This window comes from Oryctolagus cuniculus, chromosome 5 (genome assembly GCF_051225735.1).
Source record: "Oryctolagus cuniculus isolate XC-2025 breed Fujian yellow rabbit chromosome 5, ASM5122573v1, whole genome shotgun sequence".
In the NCBI taxonomy this organism is placed as follows: Eukaryota; Metazoa; Chordata; class Mammalia; order Lagomorpha; family Leporidae; genus Oryctolagus; species Oryctolagus cuniculus.
The window spans coordinates 29870042-29889808 of NC_142871.1; the positions used below are offsets into that span (position 1 = coordinate 29870042).

The window sequence follows — 19767 nt, forward strand, 5'->3', positions numbered from 1 at the left end:
TGCTCCCTTCGCTTCAGCGCTAAGCACCATGGCTCAATACCCCTTCCTGGTCCAGTTCCCCGTGGATCTAAGGCGACCCCCTTTTCAGCCCCCCTGAGCCTTAGACTGCCAGAGACCTGCCTCTCCCCCATCACTTGGCAGGGTTGGGGCCCGGTGAACTAGCTCTATGTACCTTGGGAGTTTGGGTCAGAGGAGCACGCGCTCAGTGCATCTTACTTTTTTGCAGACAGAAATATCTTCTTTTCTCACTCCCATCCCACACTCAAAACATACACTGTGGTTAGACCGACTCCCAGCCCTGGGCTCTCTAAGCAAAGTGTCCTAGAGGATTAATCCCATTCAGTCCTTCTATTTGTTTCCCATTGCTCGACTACACACAGCTGTGAAGAACAGCTCCCTATTACTCTACTGCTGGTGGCCTCCTGTGTGAGCAGGCTACTGTCGCAGAGTGTCCAGTTCCCAACTCCTCCTTGCACCATAGTCATGACCACGGTAGACACTGGCCCCAGGAAACCATCCATGGTGGTGGCAGCCCAGTGAGTAAAAGGCTGGGGGAGCCTCTATTCTCTGTGAAGTGATCAAGGTCCTTAGTAAGCACAGAAAGCAACTGAACTGCGTACCCCTTTCCTTATTTTTAATTTTTAAAATGATTTATTTATTTGAAAGTCACAGAGAGAGAAGCAGAGACAGAGAGAGGATTGTCCATCCGCTGGTTCACTCCCCACAAGCCTGCAACACCCAGGGCTGGGCCAGGCCAAAACCTGGAGTGCAGATTTCTGTCTGGGTCTGCCACGTGAGTGGCAGGGACCCAAGTACCTGAGCGGTCATCTTCTGCCTCCCAGGGTGAGCATCTTCCATGCGGAAGACGGACTGGAAGCAGAGGAGCCAGGACTCACACCAGGCACTCCTATGTGGGATGTGGGCGACTCAGGCGGTGACAACTGCTGCACCAAACACCCTCCCCTCTACACAACTTCTGACAGTAAGGCAGGGGCTCCTCCCACTGCACACGCAGAGTTCTTAAAATCCGCATTCTGGGTTTACCTGTTGAGATGTAACACCCGCAGGATATCAGCGAAAATGATCTGCACATTCGCAGCACTCAGGATTGCTCTGTTGGACGACAAAGCTGCTCTCAGCGGCGTGACGTAAACGTCCCTCACAGTCCCCAGCGTCTGCACGTATTTCCTCTCGCTCTGTACGAGCTCCCCGACGACTCTGGCTCGCTTTTCTGCCGAGTCCAGCTGGAGCTTTCTCTCCTGCAGAGAAACATCCAGAACTCCTAAGGAAAGCATCACGGTGCTCCCCAGGCTGAGGCTGCAGCCCTAGAGAAGGGAAGTGTTGAGCAGTGAGGCAGGGGTTAGATGGAGATCCCCACTTACAGGCTGTTGATGTATAGGATTGAAGGGACTTTTTACAGGGACTAAGGAGGACCCTGCTGGCCAACACTTGTCCCTACCATCACCAAATGGCTTGTCGCATCAGACTGGTCTGATGCCACAGAGAGCATTTTTAATCTTAGATCACACGTTGGGTAGATTGAGACTTCTACTTTTATACATGCGCTCATCTAGCCATCCAACTATCTATGCATCCACCCACCCTGTATGTATACATATTAGACGTCACATGCTGAGTGCTAGATCGATAGGGATGAGGAAGAGTCCTGTGCCATGGATAGTCTAGAGATGAGCCCTTTGAGTAGTCCACAGGTTTTCCTATTTCTTTTCCCTATGTTTTATTGATGTGGTACAGACAAAAGATCTGAAATGAGTCAGCCCTATCATTATTAATCAATTTACTACTCACTGGTGTATTTTGAAATACTGAAACTCATAGCTCTGAAGGGAGGAGAGAACTTCTACTTTGTCTAAATAAGATCAGAGTTGGCGAACTCAAAAGGCTTCCATAGCCTTGGCAACTCATTTCAAGAGCCTTGGGTGATTACTGACACCATAAACAAGAGTGTCAATTGTTAAGTCAACTACAGGAGTCACTGTGCACTTACTCCTCATGTAGGATCTCTGTCCTTAATGTGTTGTACAATGTGAATTAATGCTATAACTAGTACTGAAACAGTATTTTACACTTTGTGTTTCTGAGTGGGTGCAAACTGTTGAAATCTTTACTTAATATATGCTAAATTGGTCTTCTGTATATAAAGATAATTGAAAATGAATCTTGAATCTTGATGTGAATGGAAGGGGAGAGGGAGAGTGGAGGGTCGAGGGTGGGAGGGAAGTTATGGAGGGGAAAAAGCCATTGTAATCCATAAACTGTACTTCGGAAATTTATATTCATTAAATAAAGTTTAAAAGAAATAAACAGCTTTACTAAAACCAACAGAAACATAACGATCACAAAACTAGCTCCTTCCATAGAGGCAGAAAGGGCTGAGATAGGAGGTCACGCAGGTGTAGTGAACAAAGTGGACACCTTTGAAAACCCTGAGGGAGACCTGGAAGGGCTAGCGCCTGAGCAAGCGCCAGCAATGCACATGGGAAAAGAACTAGGTTGAAAACTCAGAGAGCCGTGCCTGCTGTCCCCAGTGCGCAACCAGGTGCCACCATGGAGGGTCAGCAGGAGAGAGCTCCTGGTTGGCTCACAGTCACAGAAGACTGCGTTAGATTTAGAACCTGTGGTGTGCAGTACCTCCTTACAAGATAAATGGGTGGGAAAATTTCTGAACTCACAAGCACAAACCAACCAGAAACGTGGGTATCTCAACAAAAGCAGTGGCAGGTGTCAGAAGTAATGCTACTGTTGAAACAGACCAGATGAGGAAACAGACATAGCAGTGGTGAAGTGAGGCAGCAGCAGCTGCACTACTGTGGACGGAAGTGTGCTGTGAGCTGGCAACCACTCAGTGTGTGGCCAATGTCCACTTTGGCTGATTTTTTTTTTTTTTTTAGGTGACTGTCAGCTGTGCCATACTGTTATACAGTTAGGGTGTTTTAAAGGTTTTTTTTTTTTTTTTTAAGTTGATAAGTTGTTTCACTCAACTGTAAGAAGAGCATCTGAAATTCCCCCAAACTATTCCCCCCACCTCAACATTTTCATCTTTAAGGAACTGCTGCTTCTGCTCTCTTCTCCTTCCATGAAGTGGAAGCTGACAGTGAAAGCAGAAGGACTTTGGGTGACAGTGAGCATGTGTTCATGATGGCTGTGGTAACAGAAGAGGAACATGGACCTTATATATTTCCACTGGCTCTAGCAATGTAATTTAATAGCAATGAGGATCAGAGGATAAGGTGGAAATAACATACAGTCTAAAAAACCCTTAAAAGCATACTTTGATGGTGCCTGTGAAATCTACCTTGTCATGGTAGATGTCTGGTACATCCTAGATTCCCTTAGTGGAATCAGGAAAGATCATGATTCTCAGAGTGAAGCATGGAATTGGGTTTTATTTTTGTTTGCAGTTAGGCAGTATTGAATGAAAATATTTGGAATATAACTCTGAAAGACCTGTCAGGAAGTAGAAAATGAAATGAAATATTAGAGGGAAAGGTTTAGAAAAATCAGTCAAAGTAGTCTTCCTTTCAGCTCAAAGAAGTTATAGGAAGAGAACAGAGAGGTTCACTAGCCATCATGAAATGCAAATAAAAACCACAATGAGTTATCATCTTGCTGTAGTTACAATAGTTATTACCCAAAATTCAAGGGATGACAAGTGCTGGAGGAGTTGCGGAGAAAAGTGTACCCTAACACACTGTTGGCAGGAATGCAAATTAGTACAACCATTAGGGAGAAAACAGTATGGAAATGCCTCAGAAAGTTAGAAAAAAATAAAACAAATTTATTTTTGTTGCTAGTACTAGGTAATAATTTTTTTATCTATATTTCTCAAAAGGTTGTAAAAATGACCATCTTTGCAATAGCAAAGAGGTAGAACATTTATTTATTTTTCAAAGAAACCTTTTATTTAAGGAATACAAGCTTCGTGCATTTCATAACTTTAGGAATATAGTGATTCTTTCCACTGAACCAGCCCTCCCACCCATACTCCTACCCCTATTCCTCCTCCCTCTTATTCCCAGTATTATTTTTTTACAAAGATCTATTTTCAATTAACTTTATACTCAGAAGAGTAACTCTATACTAAGTAAAGAGTTCAACAATTTGTATGAAAAAAAAAAAAAAAAAGAACTGTTCCTCAACAGTTCAGACAAGGCTGTTCAAAGTATTGCATCTCAAATTTTTGAAAACGTAATTAACTTTAAAGATTCTTTGCACCCAAGAATGATACATCTTTGGTGAGCACTTAGATATAACTTACAAGACATAAGAATATCCTCCACTTACTTAAGTCTTTGAGAACAGGTTTTATTATTAATTAAAGAAGCACCTAAGAAAACAAGCAATGGAGTTGACACTTAGGCATAACTAAAACTTATGAAACATAAGAATATCCTCCACTTAATGCACTAAAATGAAAAAAATCTTTGAGAAAAAGTTTTATTGTTAACTCTCATAATACAATTCTTTGAGGACAGAGGTCCTGCATGGGAAGTTAGTGCACAGTGACTCCTATTGTTAATTTAACAATTAACACTCTTATGTATGACATCAGTAATCACCTGACACTTTTTTAGGTTTATTTATTCATTTGAAAGTCAGAGTTACACACAGAGAGAAGGAGAGGGAGAAGCAGAGAGAGAAAGAGAAAGGGAGGGAGGGAGGGAGGTAGAGAGGGAGAGGGGGAGAGAGGGGGAGAGAGGGGGAGAGAGGGGGAGAGAGGGGGAGAGAGGGGGAGAGAGGGGGAGAGAGGGGGAGAGAGGGGGAGAGAGGGGGAGAGAGGGGGAGAGAGGGGGAGAGAGGGGGAGAGAGGGGGAGAGAGGGGGAGAGAGGGGGAGAGAGGGGGAGAGAGGGGGAGAGGTCTTTCATCTGCTGGCTCACACCTCAGATGGCCACAATGGCTGGAGCTGCGGCAATCTGAAGCCAGGAGCCAGGAGCTTCATCTGCGTCTCCCATGTGGGTGCAGGGGCCCAAGGACTTGGGTCATCTTCCACTGCTTTCCCAAGCCATAGCAGAGAGCTGGATCAGAAGTGGAGCAGCCAGGACTTGTACCAGCACCCATATGGGATACTGGCACTGCAGGCAGCAGCTTTACCCACTATGCCACAGTGCCAGCCCCCACCTTACACTCTTGACATGAGCTGCCCAGTCTTTGGAAGCACTTTGAATTAACAAACTCCCTCAATAATTAGACAAGGCCACAAGCAAAGTGGGAATTCTCTCCTCTCTTCAGAGAAAAGTACATCCTTCTTTGATGGTCCCTTCTTTCCACTGGGGTCTCACATACAGAGATCCTTCATGCAGGACATTTTTTGCTACAAGGTCTGACTTTCCATGCCTCAGTTGGTTTTCAGCAAGACCATAATGCCTTAAGGGCTGATTCTGAGGTCATAGTGCTACTTAAAGTGATTGTCATTCTATGAGTCTGCTATATGAACTGCTTCCCATGTTGGAGCATTCATTCATCGTTAGTTCTATCTATTATTACCGAACAATCTAATTTATATGATCACTTTAACACTTAATCCTATCCGTATGATCATTTTAACACTTAAACTATTTTTTACCATCCAGCTTAAGGGGATTGGGGATCCCATGGCAAGTTTTTTAAACTGTAGCCTTAGAAATAAGCTGGGAGAATTGAATTAAGATGGTGGAATACAGGAAAGGAGCTTACTGCTCTAGTCTAGGAGAGGATGGTTTAAAAAAAGTGGAGCAAGTACAATCTCAGGGAAGAGTCAGGGAAGAAATGGCAGAGGAAACTCCACACAAATTAAAGGACACTGTGGACTATATGGAGGCTGTGGATGCCCACAGCTCAGGACTCTAGTAGTGCAGAGTCTCAGCACCAGCTCTGGAGTAAGGTGAGATCAATGGCTTGGGCAGCTAGGTCAGGCAATAAAGCTATGGGAAGAGCCTGGCAGGAATCTGGCCTGGAGCCCTGTGGGGGAAATTGTACCTGCCAAATTAGAGGAGAAAAATGGGGTGGGGAGGTTTGTTTCTCTCTCCCTGACCACCCTGCAACTGGCATCCTGTAACAAGAGGATAGAGGGTAGCCGCCATTTTGGACATCCATTACAGCTGCACCAGCCTGTGTCCATGTGCCCAGCAACCAGCTGAGTGGAGACATCCAAGTCTGCTGGGGAGAAGCTATAGGGGGCTGGATGCTTGTGACTTTGGAAGGCTTGTATGAAGGGACTATGAAAACACTGTGGCTGCATGGGAGAGCTAGGGCTCAGAGTGTGGCTGGGACTTTGGGCAGTCTCTGTGGGAGACATGCTCAGGGCTTCCTGATCCTTTGCTGAGGGTCACTGCTGCACAATCTGTGCTTACACCAAAGACTACACAGATCCTTTTTGTGGTTCTTGTGGTCATTAGGACAAATATTATACCCACTGGGGCTGGTGCCTGGGCATTGGTCCCCTTTGAAAAGGGGAGGTGAGCGTGAGACCATGACAACAAAGCAGAACAAACTTCTCCTCCTCCAATTAAAAAAAAAATTTACCACACCCAACCTGGGTGTTACCTTGGACACTCCCTTCACCCTGGAGCACTGAACATGGCTTCATTGCCACACCCATAACATATGGCTCTAGGTATTCACTGAAAAAACAGACATTCCACTAATCCACAAAGGAACAGTCCAAAGAAAAATCATCACAGGTAAAACACAAAACAAAACAAAACAAAAAAAAAACAAGTGTCTCTACAAATGCCAAACAACAAACACACCAATTCAAGAAACAAGAATAAGGAAGACAACATGATGACCCCAAAAGAATACAACACTTTAATACTAGAATGTGAAGATGATGAGACTGAAGAAATGCAAGAAATGGAACTCAAAAAACTGATTGTGGGATTACTTGGAAGTAACCAGAAGAAATTCCACAAACTAATGGAATCCATACATGACCTGAAAGAAAATTTCACCCACAAAATTGAGATCTTAAAGAAATATCAAAATGAAATCTTGGGAATGAGGAATTCAATGGAACAAATAAAAACTGCAGTGGAAGGCCTTAACAACAGACTCAGTGAAGCAAAGAATATATGACTTAGAAGACAAAGCATAGGAAATTATACAGTCAGACCAAAGTCAAGAAGAGGAATTTAAGAAGGTAAAACATTGTTGGGAATCTATAGGAAACTATCAAATGACCCAACATATGGGTTGAGGAGATCCTGAAGGCATGGAAAGAGAGAAAAGATTAGAATGTCTTCTTAGGGGCCGGCGCCGCGGCTCACTAGGCTAATCCTCTGCCTAGCGGCGCCGGCACACCGGGTTCTAGTCCCGGTTGGGGCACCGGATTCTGTCCCGGTTGCCCCTCTTCCAGGCCAGCTCTCTGCTGTGGCCAGGGAGTGCAGTGGAGGATGGCCCAGGTGCTTGGGCCCTGCACCCCATGGGAGACCAGGAAAAGCACCTGGCTCCTGCCATCGGATCAGCGCGGTGTGCCGGCCGCAGCGCGCCGGCCGCGGCGGCCATTGGAGGGTGAACCAACAGCAAAGGAAGACCTTTCTCTCTGTCTCTCTCTCTCACTGTCCACTCTGCCTGTCAAAAAAAAAAAAAAAAAAAAAAAAAAAAGAATGTCTTCTTAGTGAAATAATAGAAAATTTCCCCAATTTGGAGAAAGAAAGGGACATCCAAGTACTGAAGGACATAGAACTCCTAATAGACATGACCAGAGATTAAAAAGGAAATGTAACAACAGAATCACAGAAACAAAAAGAATCATCAGAAATTACAAGAGCTATATGCCAACAAACTGGGTACCTAGCAGAAATGGGTACATTCCTGGACACAGACAACCTACCTAAATTGAGCCATTTAGACACTGAAAACCTAAACAGACCATTACCAAGACAGAAATTCAATCAGTAATAAAGACCCTCCCAACACAGAAAAGCCCAGGACTGGATGGCTTTATTGCTGAATTCTACCAGACATTTAAAGAAATAACTCCAAGTCTTCCCAAGCTATACAAAACAATTGAAAGGGAGCGAACCCTGCCAAATTCTTTCTGTGAAGCCAGAATCACCTTATTGCTAAACCTGAGAAAGACACAACAGAGAAAGATAATTACAGACCAATTTCCCTGATGAACATGGACACAAAAATCCTCAACAAAATTCTAGCCAATCGAATCCAACAACACATCAGAAAGATCATCCACCCAGACCAAGTGGGATTTATCCCTGTTATGCAGGGATGGTTCAACATTTGCAAAATCAATGTGATACATCACATTGTCAAATTGAAGAACAAAAAACATATGATTATCTCAAAAGATGCAGAGAAAGCATTTGATAAAATACAGCACCCTTTCATGATAAAAACCCTAAGCAAATTGAGTATAGAATGAACATTCCTCAACACAATCAAGGCAATTTATGGCAAACCCATGGCCAGCTTTCTATTGAATGGGGAAAAGTTGGAAGCATTCCCATTGAGATCCGGAATCCGACAAGGATACCCACTGTCAGCATTGGTATTCAATATAGTCCTAGAAAATTTTAGCCAGGGCCATTAGGCAAGAAAAAGAAATCAAAGGAATAAAAATTAAGATTTGTATTTGCAAATGGCATGATTTGCAGATGATATGATTCTAGATATAGGGGATCCAAAGGACTCCACTAAGAGACTGTTGGAACTCATGGAAGAGCTTGGTAAAGTAGCTGGATATAAAGTCAATACATAAAAATCAACAGTGTTTGTATACATAGACAATGCTATGGCTGAGAAAGAACTTCAAAGATCAATCCTATTCACAGTAGCTACAAAAAAAAAAATAAAAAATCTTAGAGAATAAAATTTAACTAAGGATGTCAAAGATCTCTATAATGAGAATTACAAAATTAAAGAAAGAAACAGAAGAAGATACAAAAAAATGGAAAAATATTCCATGTCCATGATTGGAAGAATCAGTATCATCAAAATGTCCATACTACCAAAAGCAATTTACAGAGTCAATGTGATACCAATTAAAATACCAAGGACATTCTTCTCAGATATAGAAAAAATGTTGTTGAAATTCATATGGAAACACAGGAGACTCCAAATAGCTAAAGCAATCTTATCCAACAAAAACATAGCTAGAGGCAGCACAATATCAGATGAGACATACTACAGGATAGTTATAATCAAAACAGCCTGGTAATGGTAAAAAAAAAAAAAAAAAGATATAGATCAATGGAAAAGAATCACATTGCCAGAAATCAATCCAACCACCTACAACCAACTTATCTTTAATCAAGGAGCTAAAACCAATACCTGGAGCAAGAACAATCTCTTCAATAAATGGTGCTGGAAAAACTGGATCTCCATACGCAAAACTATGAATGAAGACCCCTACCATATACGTTATACAAAAATCCACTCAAAATGGACTAAAGACCTAACTCTCTCACCCAATACCATTAAATTATTACAGAACATTGGGAAATCCTGCAAGACATTGGCATAGGCAAAGAGTTCTTGGAAAAGATCCAAGAGACACAGACAGTCAAAGCCAAAATTAACAAATGCGATTACTTCAAATTGAGAAGCTTCTGCACTACAAAATAAACACTCAGCAAAGTGAAGAGACAACCAACAGAATAGGAGAAATTATTTGCAAACTATGCAACTGATAAAGGATTAATAACCAGAATCTACAAAGAGATCAAGAAACTCCACAACAAAGAAAACAACCCAGTTAAATATGGACAACAGATTCAAAGAGACATTTTTCATAAGAGGAAATCCAAATGGCCAACAGACACAAGAAAAAATGTTGAGGATCACTAGCTACCAGGGAAATGCAAATCAAAATTACAATGAGGTTTCACCTCACCCCAGCTAGAATACCTTTCATACAGAAATCAACAAACAACAAATGCTGGTGAGGATGTAGGAGAAAAAGTACCTTAATCCAGTGTTGGTGGGAATGCCAACTGGTGCATCCACTGTGGAAGAAGACAGTATGCAGATACCTCAAAAATCTGAATATAGACCTACCATATGACCCAGCCATCCCACTCCTCAGAATTTATCCAGGGAAAATTAAATCGGCAAATAAAAGCTATCTGCACCTCCATGTTTATTGCAGTTCAATTCACAATAGCTAAGACATGGAATCAACTTAACCACCCATCAACAGAAGACTGGATAAAGAAATTATGAGATATGCACACTATGGGATACTACACAGCAGTTAGAAAATGAAATCCGGTCATTTGCAACAAAATGGAGGAATCTAAAAAAATTGCAGTTGGTGAAATAAGCCAGTCCCAAAAGGACAAATATCATATGTTCTCCCTGACCTGTGCGAATTAATAGAGCACCTAAAATGAAATCTGTAGAAGTGAAATTGACACTTTGAAAAGGGCTGACTTGAGCTGCCCTGGTCTTGACTGTTGAGGAAAAGTTTTGTTTTGTTTATTCATCTTTTTTTTTCCATATTATTTGTTGAACTTTCTACTTAACAGAATTCATCAAATGTGTATAAAGTGAACTAAAAATAGATCTTAGTTAAAAAATAAGAGTGGAAATAAGAGAGGGGAGAGGAATTTTGTAACTGTAAAGCTGTATAGTTCTGCATACATTCCTATGGACTTACTTCTGAGGGTATTAACTTTTCAAAACAAATTGCATTAAGCTTGGTGGTAAAAAAAAGCCATCTTAATTGTTAAATTGATCATATTAAGTGTTAAAGTGAACATAGATAGGATTAAGTGTTAAAGTGAACATATAAATAGGATTAAGTGCCTGGTAATAATAATAGATAGAATTAAAAAGGAGAGAATCTTCCAACATGGGAAGCAGTAAACACAGCAGACTCATAGAATGACAATTGCTTTAAGTAGCATTCTGACCTCAGAATCAACCCTTAAGGCTTCCTGTCTGGCTGAAAAGCCCGAGAGAACATTACAGGCATGGAAAGCCAAGACACTGTGGCAAAAAATATTCTACATGAAGGAGCTCTCCGAGTGAGATCCCATTGTAAAGAAGTACAAAGATGTACTTTTCTCTAAAGGGAGGAGAGAACTTCCACTTTGCTTATGGCCTTGTTCAAATACTGATAGTTTGTAGACTCAAAAGCCTTCCACAACCTAGGCAGCTCATATCAAGAGCCTCGGGTGGTCATTGTTAAATTAACAACAGGGGTCACTGTACACTAACTCCCCATGCAGGACCTCTGTCCTCAATGAATTGTATTTATAGTTAACTGTAAAACTAGTCCTTAAACTGTGTGTGTGTGTGTGTGTGTGTGCACGTGCGCAAATTGTTGAAATCCTTACTTAGTATAGAGTTGGTCTTCTGTGTACAAAGTTAATTTGAAATGAATCTTAATGGAGAATGGGATTGGCAAGGGGAGAGGGAGGAGGAGGAGGGGTGGAAGTGTGGGTGGGAGGGCTGTTATGGTAGGAAAAAAACTATATAAAGTTGTACTTAAGAAATTTGCATTCCTTAAAAAATAAATAAAAAAGAAAAATAATTATCTGTACCCTCATGTTTGCTGCAGTTCAATTCACAATAGCTAAGACATGGAATCAACCCAAATCTCCAGCAACTGAAAACTGGATAAAGAAATTATGGGATAAGTACACCATGACTACTACATAGGGGTAAAAACAAACAAACAAACAAACAAACAAACTTGAAGAGCCCACTAAAAAGTGGAAAGTCATCGCATGGTCATGGTTTTGAATAACTAATATTTTTAAATATCCATACTACTCAAAATAATCTATAGAGTCCATGCAATCCCTGTCACGATACCAATGGAATTCTTAACAGAAAGAGAATGGAGAAAATATTTACAAGCTGTTCAGCTGATGAGATTAAAGAACTCAACAGCCCTTCTTCCCCAAAAAATCCATTTAAAAAATTGGACAGATGATTGGAGTAGACATATCTCAAAAGAAGATACACAAATGATCAACAAGTATATGAAATCACCAGGAAAAGGGAAATAAAAACCATGATGGAATGCCATCACACCCCAGTTAGAATGGCTATTAACAAAAAGACAAAAAGAAAATGCTGGTGAGGATGTGGAGAAGGGGGAACTAATACACTGTTGATGGGAACGTAAATCCGTGCAGGAGCAGCGATTTCAATATAGATCTCCCACTTGGGTGGCAGGCACCTAACGACTAGAGCCATCACCTGCTGTCTCCCAGAATGCACATTAGCAGAGAGTTGGAATCAGTAGCAGAGCCCAGACTCAAACCCAGGCCTCTGATATGGAATGTGGGTACTCCAAATGGTGCCTTAATCACTGCACCAAATGCCCACCCATTATTTGTCTGTCGCACACATGGTCTGTATATAACACCCATCCAGACATACTTAAAGAGTTTAAAAGTACATCTGCATCCCACTTGGCAGTTGCCTTATAAACCTACATTATATTTATATGTGCACTTATATGTAGTTAAAATTGGTGTTATCCATCATTTATTATTACTGGGACTTAAGGTCCCAGCTGTCAGACCTTTTGTGCTCATAAAACCACTGTCGGACATTATTCCCCTGGTTAGATGAAATATGCTCACTGCTCTGCGCAAATATATTCCTCTTGGTGATTCCTGGCAGTGGGTTGAGGGGTGAGTGACCGTCCATGCGGCAGAGGCCCCTGGCCTGTGCTGTCTGCAGTGGGTGGACATACCCTGGGTAGTGAGAGCTGCAAAAGAGTCTTGAGTCTGAGCTCAGAGCTCTAAGACTCATATCAATTTCCCTGTTATCTGACCTTGGAGGAGCCATTTAGCTTTTCTATCTCTAGTTCTTCATCTATACAATATCTACCTTACAGGATTCTGAGGATGAAATGGACAATCAATGTGTATGAGAGCTGAAGAACACAACACAGTGCACACACGCTGCGTATGACTGTAGATCAGGGCCAACCTCTGCTCAGACCATAGCTCCCTCCACAGACAGTCAGTCACCTGTTTGCAGAAACACAGGCCCGAATATCATTGGTTAGACTCAGCCTTTGATCTTGGGCCACAAGAAGGTAGATCAATGAGAGATCACGAGCCTCTGTCCATGGCCATTTCTTTACATGATGTCCTGGTATCGCATGGGAAAATCATGGAGCAGCACAGATTTGGTTTTGTTCTCAAGATGCTGCAGCCTCCACCCTTCTGACTCAATTGCTTTTCAAGCCAAGCCTTTTTCAAAAGCAGTCTAGGGGTGGGTATCTGGCCTGGGGGTTGAGTTACCAGCTGACACAACTGCAGCCCATTGTGGATTAGCTGGGTTTGAGTGTCGGCTCAGGCTCCTGATGCCACCTTCTTGCTAATGCACACACCCTGGGAGGCAGCGGTGATGGCTCGTGTAGTTAGATCGCTGCTACCCACATGGGAGACCAGCCCTGAGTCTGCAGTTCCTGGCTTTAGCCTGGCCCAGCCCCAGCCACTGCAGGCAATCTGGGGAGTGGCCCAGTGGATGGAAGCTGTCTGTCTCTGCTTTCCAACAAACCAATGAGTAAAAAGAGAAATCTACCAGCTGGGTTCTCCTCAATTTTACCTGTACTTGGTCTTCCCCCTAGGGGAAATTTCTAAGGAAAACCATGGACTGAAACTTCCCCGTCTGGAGCACACAGAGGGAAGTTCCCATGGCATGATCTCAGCTCACCAGCTTAAGCAGCACCTCGAGATCCAGGTCGCTTGTGCCAAGAGTGGGTGTCGCGTCCCGAGCACCGTCTTCTGTGACACCTCTACCCTGAGGAAGAAAGGGAAGCTTTGATTACTTGGAGGGGAGCCCCAATCACAACTTGCCACACACAGTGAATTAAATGCTTGACAAAGATAATACCTCTCAAGTGATAGTTTACACCGCCCCCCCCCCCCCATTAGCTTCTAGTCTCTTTCACACTTGGTTATCCTTGAGAAACCAAATCCAAGGAAGCGGCCTTTCCCCCGAGAGGCAGGGGCTGCTCCCAGGCTCAGGGAGTCCCAGGCAGTCCTGGGAGCAGGCTGCCCTCTGGGCTCTGCTCGGTCGCTCCTTGCTGGGGTGGGGGTGGGGGTGGGGGTTAATCAGGTTGCCTTCTGATCCAGCCACCAGAAATAGCGGCTCACAGCCCTTTGTCGCATTCACCTAATGAACGTGTGTTACTGACAGGTCACACACACCTTCTAGACCTGTTGCTTCCACATTTACATACGGCTCATTCTTTCTTCACCTGACCTTGTTCGTGGCCTCCTAGGGGCTGGTGCTGTGGCATAGCAAGTAAAGCCACCACCTGCAGCACCGGCACCCCATATGGGTACCAGTTTGTGTCCTGGCTGCTCCACTTCTGACCCAGCTCCCTGCTAATGGCCTGGGCAAGCAGCAGAAGTGGCCCACGTGTCTGACTTCCTGCCACCCAGGTGAGAGACCTAGATGAAGCTCCTGGCATCAGCCTCGCCCAGCCCTGGCCATTGTGGCCATTTGGAAAGTGAACCAGTTGATTGAAGATCATTCTCTCCCTCTCTCTCATCTTTCTTTCAAATAAATTATCTTTCAATAAATAAATAAAACGCAAACTGCTCTTTGTGAATAGGAAATTGATTTGGCATAGAAAGTTAGTTTGACCCTAAATATGGCAAGCTCTCTCATTTTCCATTGTACATCGAGTTGCTAGAATTTTGGGAGCCTTGTATTTGGAATAATATGCTATGCTTTACTGATTTTGTTATGGGGAAATAATTCAGAGGTGGAAACAAGAGCATTTTTTGGGGCTGTTGGACCCTCACTTTGGCTCTGTCCAGGTACCACCTAAAGGGTGGCCATAAGAAATAAGCAGTGGCGTAGCGGGTAAAGCTGCTGCCCACAGTGTCGGCATCCCATATAGGCACATGTTTGAGTCCTGGCTGCTCCACTTCCGATCCAGCTCTCTGCTATGGCCTGGGAAAGCAGTAAGGATGGCCCAAGTCCTTGGGCCCCTGCACCCACGTGGGAGACTTGCAAGAAGCTCCTAGCTTCCGATCGGTGCAGCTCCAGCCATTGTGGCCAACTGGGGAGTGAACCAGCAATTGGAAGATCTCTGCCTTTTCTTCTCCCTGTGTAACTGACTTTCAAACAAATGGATAAATCTTAAAAACCAAAAGCCAGCACCGTGGCTCACTTGGTTAATCCTCCGCCTGCAGCACCGGCATCCCATATGGGCGCTGGTTCTAGTCCCAGTTGCTCCTCTTCCAGTCCAGCTCTCTGCTGTGGCCTGGGAAGGCAGTGGAGGATGGCCCGAGTGCTTGGCTCCTGCACCCGCATGGGAGACCAGGAGGAAGCACCTGGCTCCTGGCTTCAGATCGGCGTAGCTCTGGCCGTAGCAGCCATTTGCGGGGTAAACCAACGAAAGGAAGACCTTTCTGTCTCTCTCTCACTGTCTAACTCTGTCAAAGAAATAAGAAAAAAAAAAAAAAAAGCAGCAGCACACAGTGGGTGGGAGCTTGCCTGTAGGGAGGAGGACAGATAGGTGCTGCATTGTCCAGAGACGTCCTACTTATTGCTGAGGCTTTTCCCAGCAAACACTCTGCTGCCTGAATCAGAGGCCAGAAATAGTCGTGAAAACGATAGGCAGAGCTTAAGAAAGACATGGCTCTGGCTGAGACCCATGGCCATGGTTGCATGGAATCAGTGTAAACACTGCAGGCAGAGAAAGCAGGAGTAACTACTGATGGGGCAGCAAGAAGACAGTGATAGGTAGATATGTTGACAGACAGAGAGAGACAGGCATATAAGTATAGAGTATGGATTTGACACAAAGCCCTGTTACCTACAGGAACACTAGCAATCCACATCGGGAGCACCAGTTTGAGTCCTGGCTGCTCTGCTTCTGCCCCAGCTCCCTTAATGCATGAAGCACTTGGGTCCCCGCCACGCAAGTGGGAGACCTGGATGGAACAGCTGACTCCTGGCTTTGTTCTGGTCCAGCCCTGGCTACTGCAAACATTTGGGGGAGTAAACCAGCAAATAGAAGCTCGCTCTCTCTCAAATAAAAATGAGAATGCACTTTTTAAAATTAAAAGTTATTCCAGAGAAGCTGTTAACTTTCCACTCTACAGTTTTAAAAATAAACCATGGGGCTGGTGCTGTGGTGTAGCAGGTAAAGCTGCCGCCTGAAATCCTGGCTGCTCCTCTTCTGATCCAGCTCTGTGCTGTGGCCTGGGAAAGCAGTAGAAGATGCCCCAAGTCCTTGGGCCCCTGTACCCACATGGGAGACCTGGAAGAAGCCCCTGGCTTTGGATCAGCACAGCTCTGGCCATTGCAACCATCTGGGGAGTGAACCAGCAGATGGAAGACCCCCCCCCCTTCCCCTCACCCCCCTCTCTCTGCCTCTCTGCCTCTCTGTAATTCTGCCTTTCAAATAAATAAATCTTAAAAAAAAAAAAAACCACAACCCTAAGGTTTATTTAAGTTGTGATTTTTTTCATCCACAGGCTCCCAAATTTGTTTTATGGTTTTTGTGTACAAGCTCTTAAGTACTAAATGGTGAAAGAACCAAATGAAAATCTGACATTTTTTTTTTTTTTTTTTAAGATTTGAGGGACCAATGTTGTGGCATAGTGGGTAAAGCTACTGCCTGCAGCCCCAACATCCAAAATGGGTCCCAGTTCCTGTCCTGGCTGCTCCACTTCCAATCCAGCTCCCTGATAATGGCCAGGGAAAAGCAGCAGAAGATGCCCCAAGTGTTTGAGGCCCCGACACCCACATGGGAGACCCAGATGAAGCTCCTGGCTTCAGCTTGGCTCAGCTCTGGTCATGGCAGCCATCTGGTGAATGATCATCAGAAAGAAGATATCTGTCTCTTCTTCTCTCAATAATCTGCCTTTCAAATAAATAAATCTTTTAAAAATAAGAAGGTGACTTTCCTAGAGGCATAAAATGGTTTGATAACGACATTCCTCCCTATATAGCTCTTTCAATGACAATACGATTCTCACCATTTTCTGCATCCTGATTAAGTCATGGACCTAAGAATGTATAGATCCTAAATATAGCACTGGAAAAATTATTTTCACCTGAAGAACTAGCTTCCAACCCACATTTTTTTCTTTCTTAAATTTGGATCTCAACTTTGAAAAAAGAACCATTCTTAGCTCCACACACTCTCCCCTACCACCCAAAGTGTCCTAGGATGCATCTGTATCACCTCAGGACTCAACAGAAAAAGTAGCCAAGCAAAATGCAGATCTCCAATCCTTTCCCCACAACCAAGTGGTGTCTCTCAAATCAACTTGGTGTAATCAATGCGTTTTTAAATTTTTATTTCTTTGTTTGGGAGTCAGGGGGTTGGGAGAGTCAGGGGAGAGGGGGGGGAGAGAGAGAGAGAGAGAGGCCATCAGCTGGCTCACTCAGCAATACCCACAATGGCCTGAACTGAGCTGGGCCATGGCTGAGATCTAGGAACCCCATCCAGGTCTCCTACATGATTGACAAGCATCCAGCCACTCATGGCATCCCTTGCTACCTTCAGGAGGCTGGAGTCAGGAGCCAACAAACCCAGGTGCTCCAGAGTAGGATACATGTGTCTTAGTTAGGGTCCTAACTGCTCATCCACATACCCACCCCGGTTTATGTTTTTAAGTGGCTTACATGTTGCTCATACTATTGCAACCACAAAACACTTTTTGAAAAACATAATAGTACATAAAATAAAGTTCTTATTGACAACCTGACTTTCCAGGTAGACTAACATTGTTGTTTACATATTCACAGCGTGTGTCTAACTATAGTGAAGCTATGGTATAAAAATGCAGCAGCAACTTTACCTTCATCAATAAACTGAACATTACCTTTGGGTCACACTTTGTCAATATGACATTTCCTTCAGAATCTTTGTTCTTCTTATTACATTCCTTTAGCAAAAAACAGGACAAAAATTCCAAAGGGTTGTCCTGAAAATACACCCCACCACCAAAAATTTTTTCTGAAAACATTCCTCTGAAATACAGGTCATCAAAAGCGCAGCAGAAAACAGGACACATTTTTAGTACCATTTCCCACTTCCCACCTAATTAATTTACAAATCCAGCGAAGTATCTCTAATTCAGTTAGAATCAATGAAGGGGGCTGTCACATTAAGCATATATGCCACTTACCATATGTATTCCTGGTCCTCAACTTTTTGTCACAACCCAGTTAAGATGCTGCCATGATTCAGTTGTGGTTTGTGCCCCCAAAAGTCCTAGTGCTAAAAGCTTGGTCCCCAGTGTGGTCATGTTAAGAGGTGGACATAAAGAGAGGTCACTGGGGCTGTCCTTGAAAGGGGTGCAGGCAGTTCTCATGGGTCTGCCAAGTTAGTTCTCATGAGCAGGTTGTACAGAAAGGGTAGGTCTGGCCCCAGCCATTCTCTGGCTTCCTGTCTCAGTGTGGTCTTTCCCTCTCTCATGTTCACTGGCTGCTGTGGTGCCATTGACATTGCCTTGAGATGATGCATTGGCGGCGGCGGGGTGGGGGGCATCTTTGCCAGAGCTAGGGCTATGCTGCTTGGACTTTCAGCCTCCAAAACCATGATCTAAATATACCTCTTTTATTTAATAAGATAGTGAAGACTGGGTACTTATAAAGCAATGAGAAACAGGCCAATACAGAGGCCCGAGTCTCATGAGAGGGTCTTCCAAGATCCTCAGAAATAAAACGTCTTACATCAGCCTCTTGGCCACACAACAAGAGGGGATCAGAGGGATGGTATCTTTCAGGAGGAAGAAGTGGGTCTGGGAGAGGGGCTACACAGCAGAATTCCTGGGAAAAACACACTGAGGCTCCTGACTTGGCTCCCTCCCAGGTTTCAATGGGTTGAGCACCATCAAAATTATATCTTACTTTTTTTTAATTAGGTGAGGATAACTACACTGAGCCTACACCAAACATGGTTGGTAACTCTTGAGCGTTTTTGGGAGAAAGCACAGAGTCAGCGCTGTGACTACCCTGCTCATTTTATCAGCAAAGCTTGCCAAGGCTGCCCAGCCCTTTGGCTCGAAGGCTGGGGAGAAACAGCAATTTATGGCTCACCATGACATCCCAGACTCCACATAATACAGCTAAGCCTGCAGATGTCTGGTGCTGGCCCAAGAAGCCAGGCTAAAACTGGAACAAATATACAGCAATAAGGAGAGAAAGAGTGTGTGTATGTGTGTATAGACATGCACACACACTCACACGCGCGAGCACACACACACACACACACAAACACATCAAATTAACCCACAAATTGAATCACTACAGGGAAAGAGGGGTTTGAGAATTTTTACTTGGTAAACTAAAGGCCTCAAAGTGTTACCCTTTGGATAATAGTTTGGGTATGCCCCCAGAGCCCATGCACTAGGGGCTTTCTCTCCATGGTCTAACACCAATGGTTAATGGTTTAGGGCAGAGATTTCATTGAACATGGCATGTAAGAGGTGGGCCCAGTGGGAGGGCTTGAGGTCACTGGGCTGTGTCCTCAGTAGGTGGTTCTTGGGAGAGGGTTGGTTGTAAGCTAGCTGGGACTAGCTGCCACATCTGCTTCCTGGTTCACCAGGTGGTCAGTCCTCCACCTTCCAGCCTCCCCCGATGCCTAAGGGAGCAGCCAGAGCTGACGGGGATCCTCTAAAATCCTAAGCCCCAATAAACCTTCTTCCTAAGTGGTTCCTCTCGGGTATTTTAGTTGGAGTAACGACAATCTAATAAGTGAAACACCGAGTAGGTTAACATTCCCAAGTTGCCCAAAAGGAAGAGCTGAAGACCTCATTTTCCTACACCTTTCTGCCATCTTTGGGGACAGGAGAGTCGATCTGTTG

The 19767-nt window shown here is 44.0% G+C and overlaps 1 protein-coding gene across 21 annotated transcripts in view; it reads right to left on the bottom strand.

Annotated features, from left to right (window-relative positions):
* ECT2L (epithelial cell transforming 2 like) overlaps positions 1 to 19767 on the bottom strand; it is a 131411-nt gene that overhangs the window by 21937 nt on the left and 89707 nt on the right. For 14 of the 21 annotated variants that reach the window (XR_016233672.1, XR_016233673.1, XR_016233674.1 and 11 more), the window contains exons 13-15: positions 17782 to 17883; positions 13643 to 13729; positions 1045 to 1259 (exon numbers count right to left, since the gene is read on the bottom strand). Coding sequence is in view for 17 of the 21 variants with exons in the window: in XM_070073501.2 (XP_069929602.2) it covers positions 1045 to 1259; positions 13643 to 13729; positions 17782 to 17883 (404 nt within the window). In the remaining 4 variants the exon portion in view is untranslated. Of the gene's footprint in view, positions 1 to 675; positions 908 to 1044; positions 1260 to 13642; positions 13730 to 17781; positions 17884 to 19767 lie in introns of those variants that run through there. The other 7 variants (XM_070073505.2, XM_089332605.1, XM_070073507.2 and 4 more) reach the window with 3 other exon arrangements.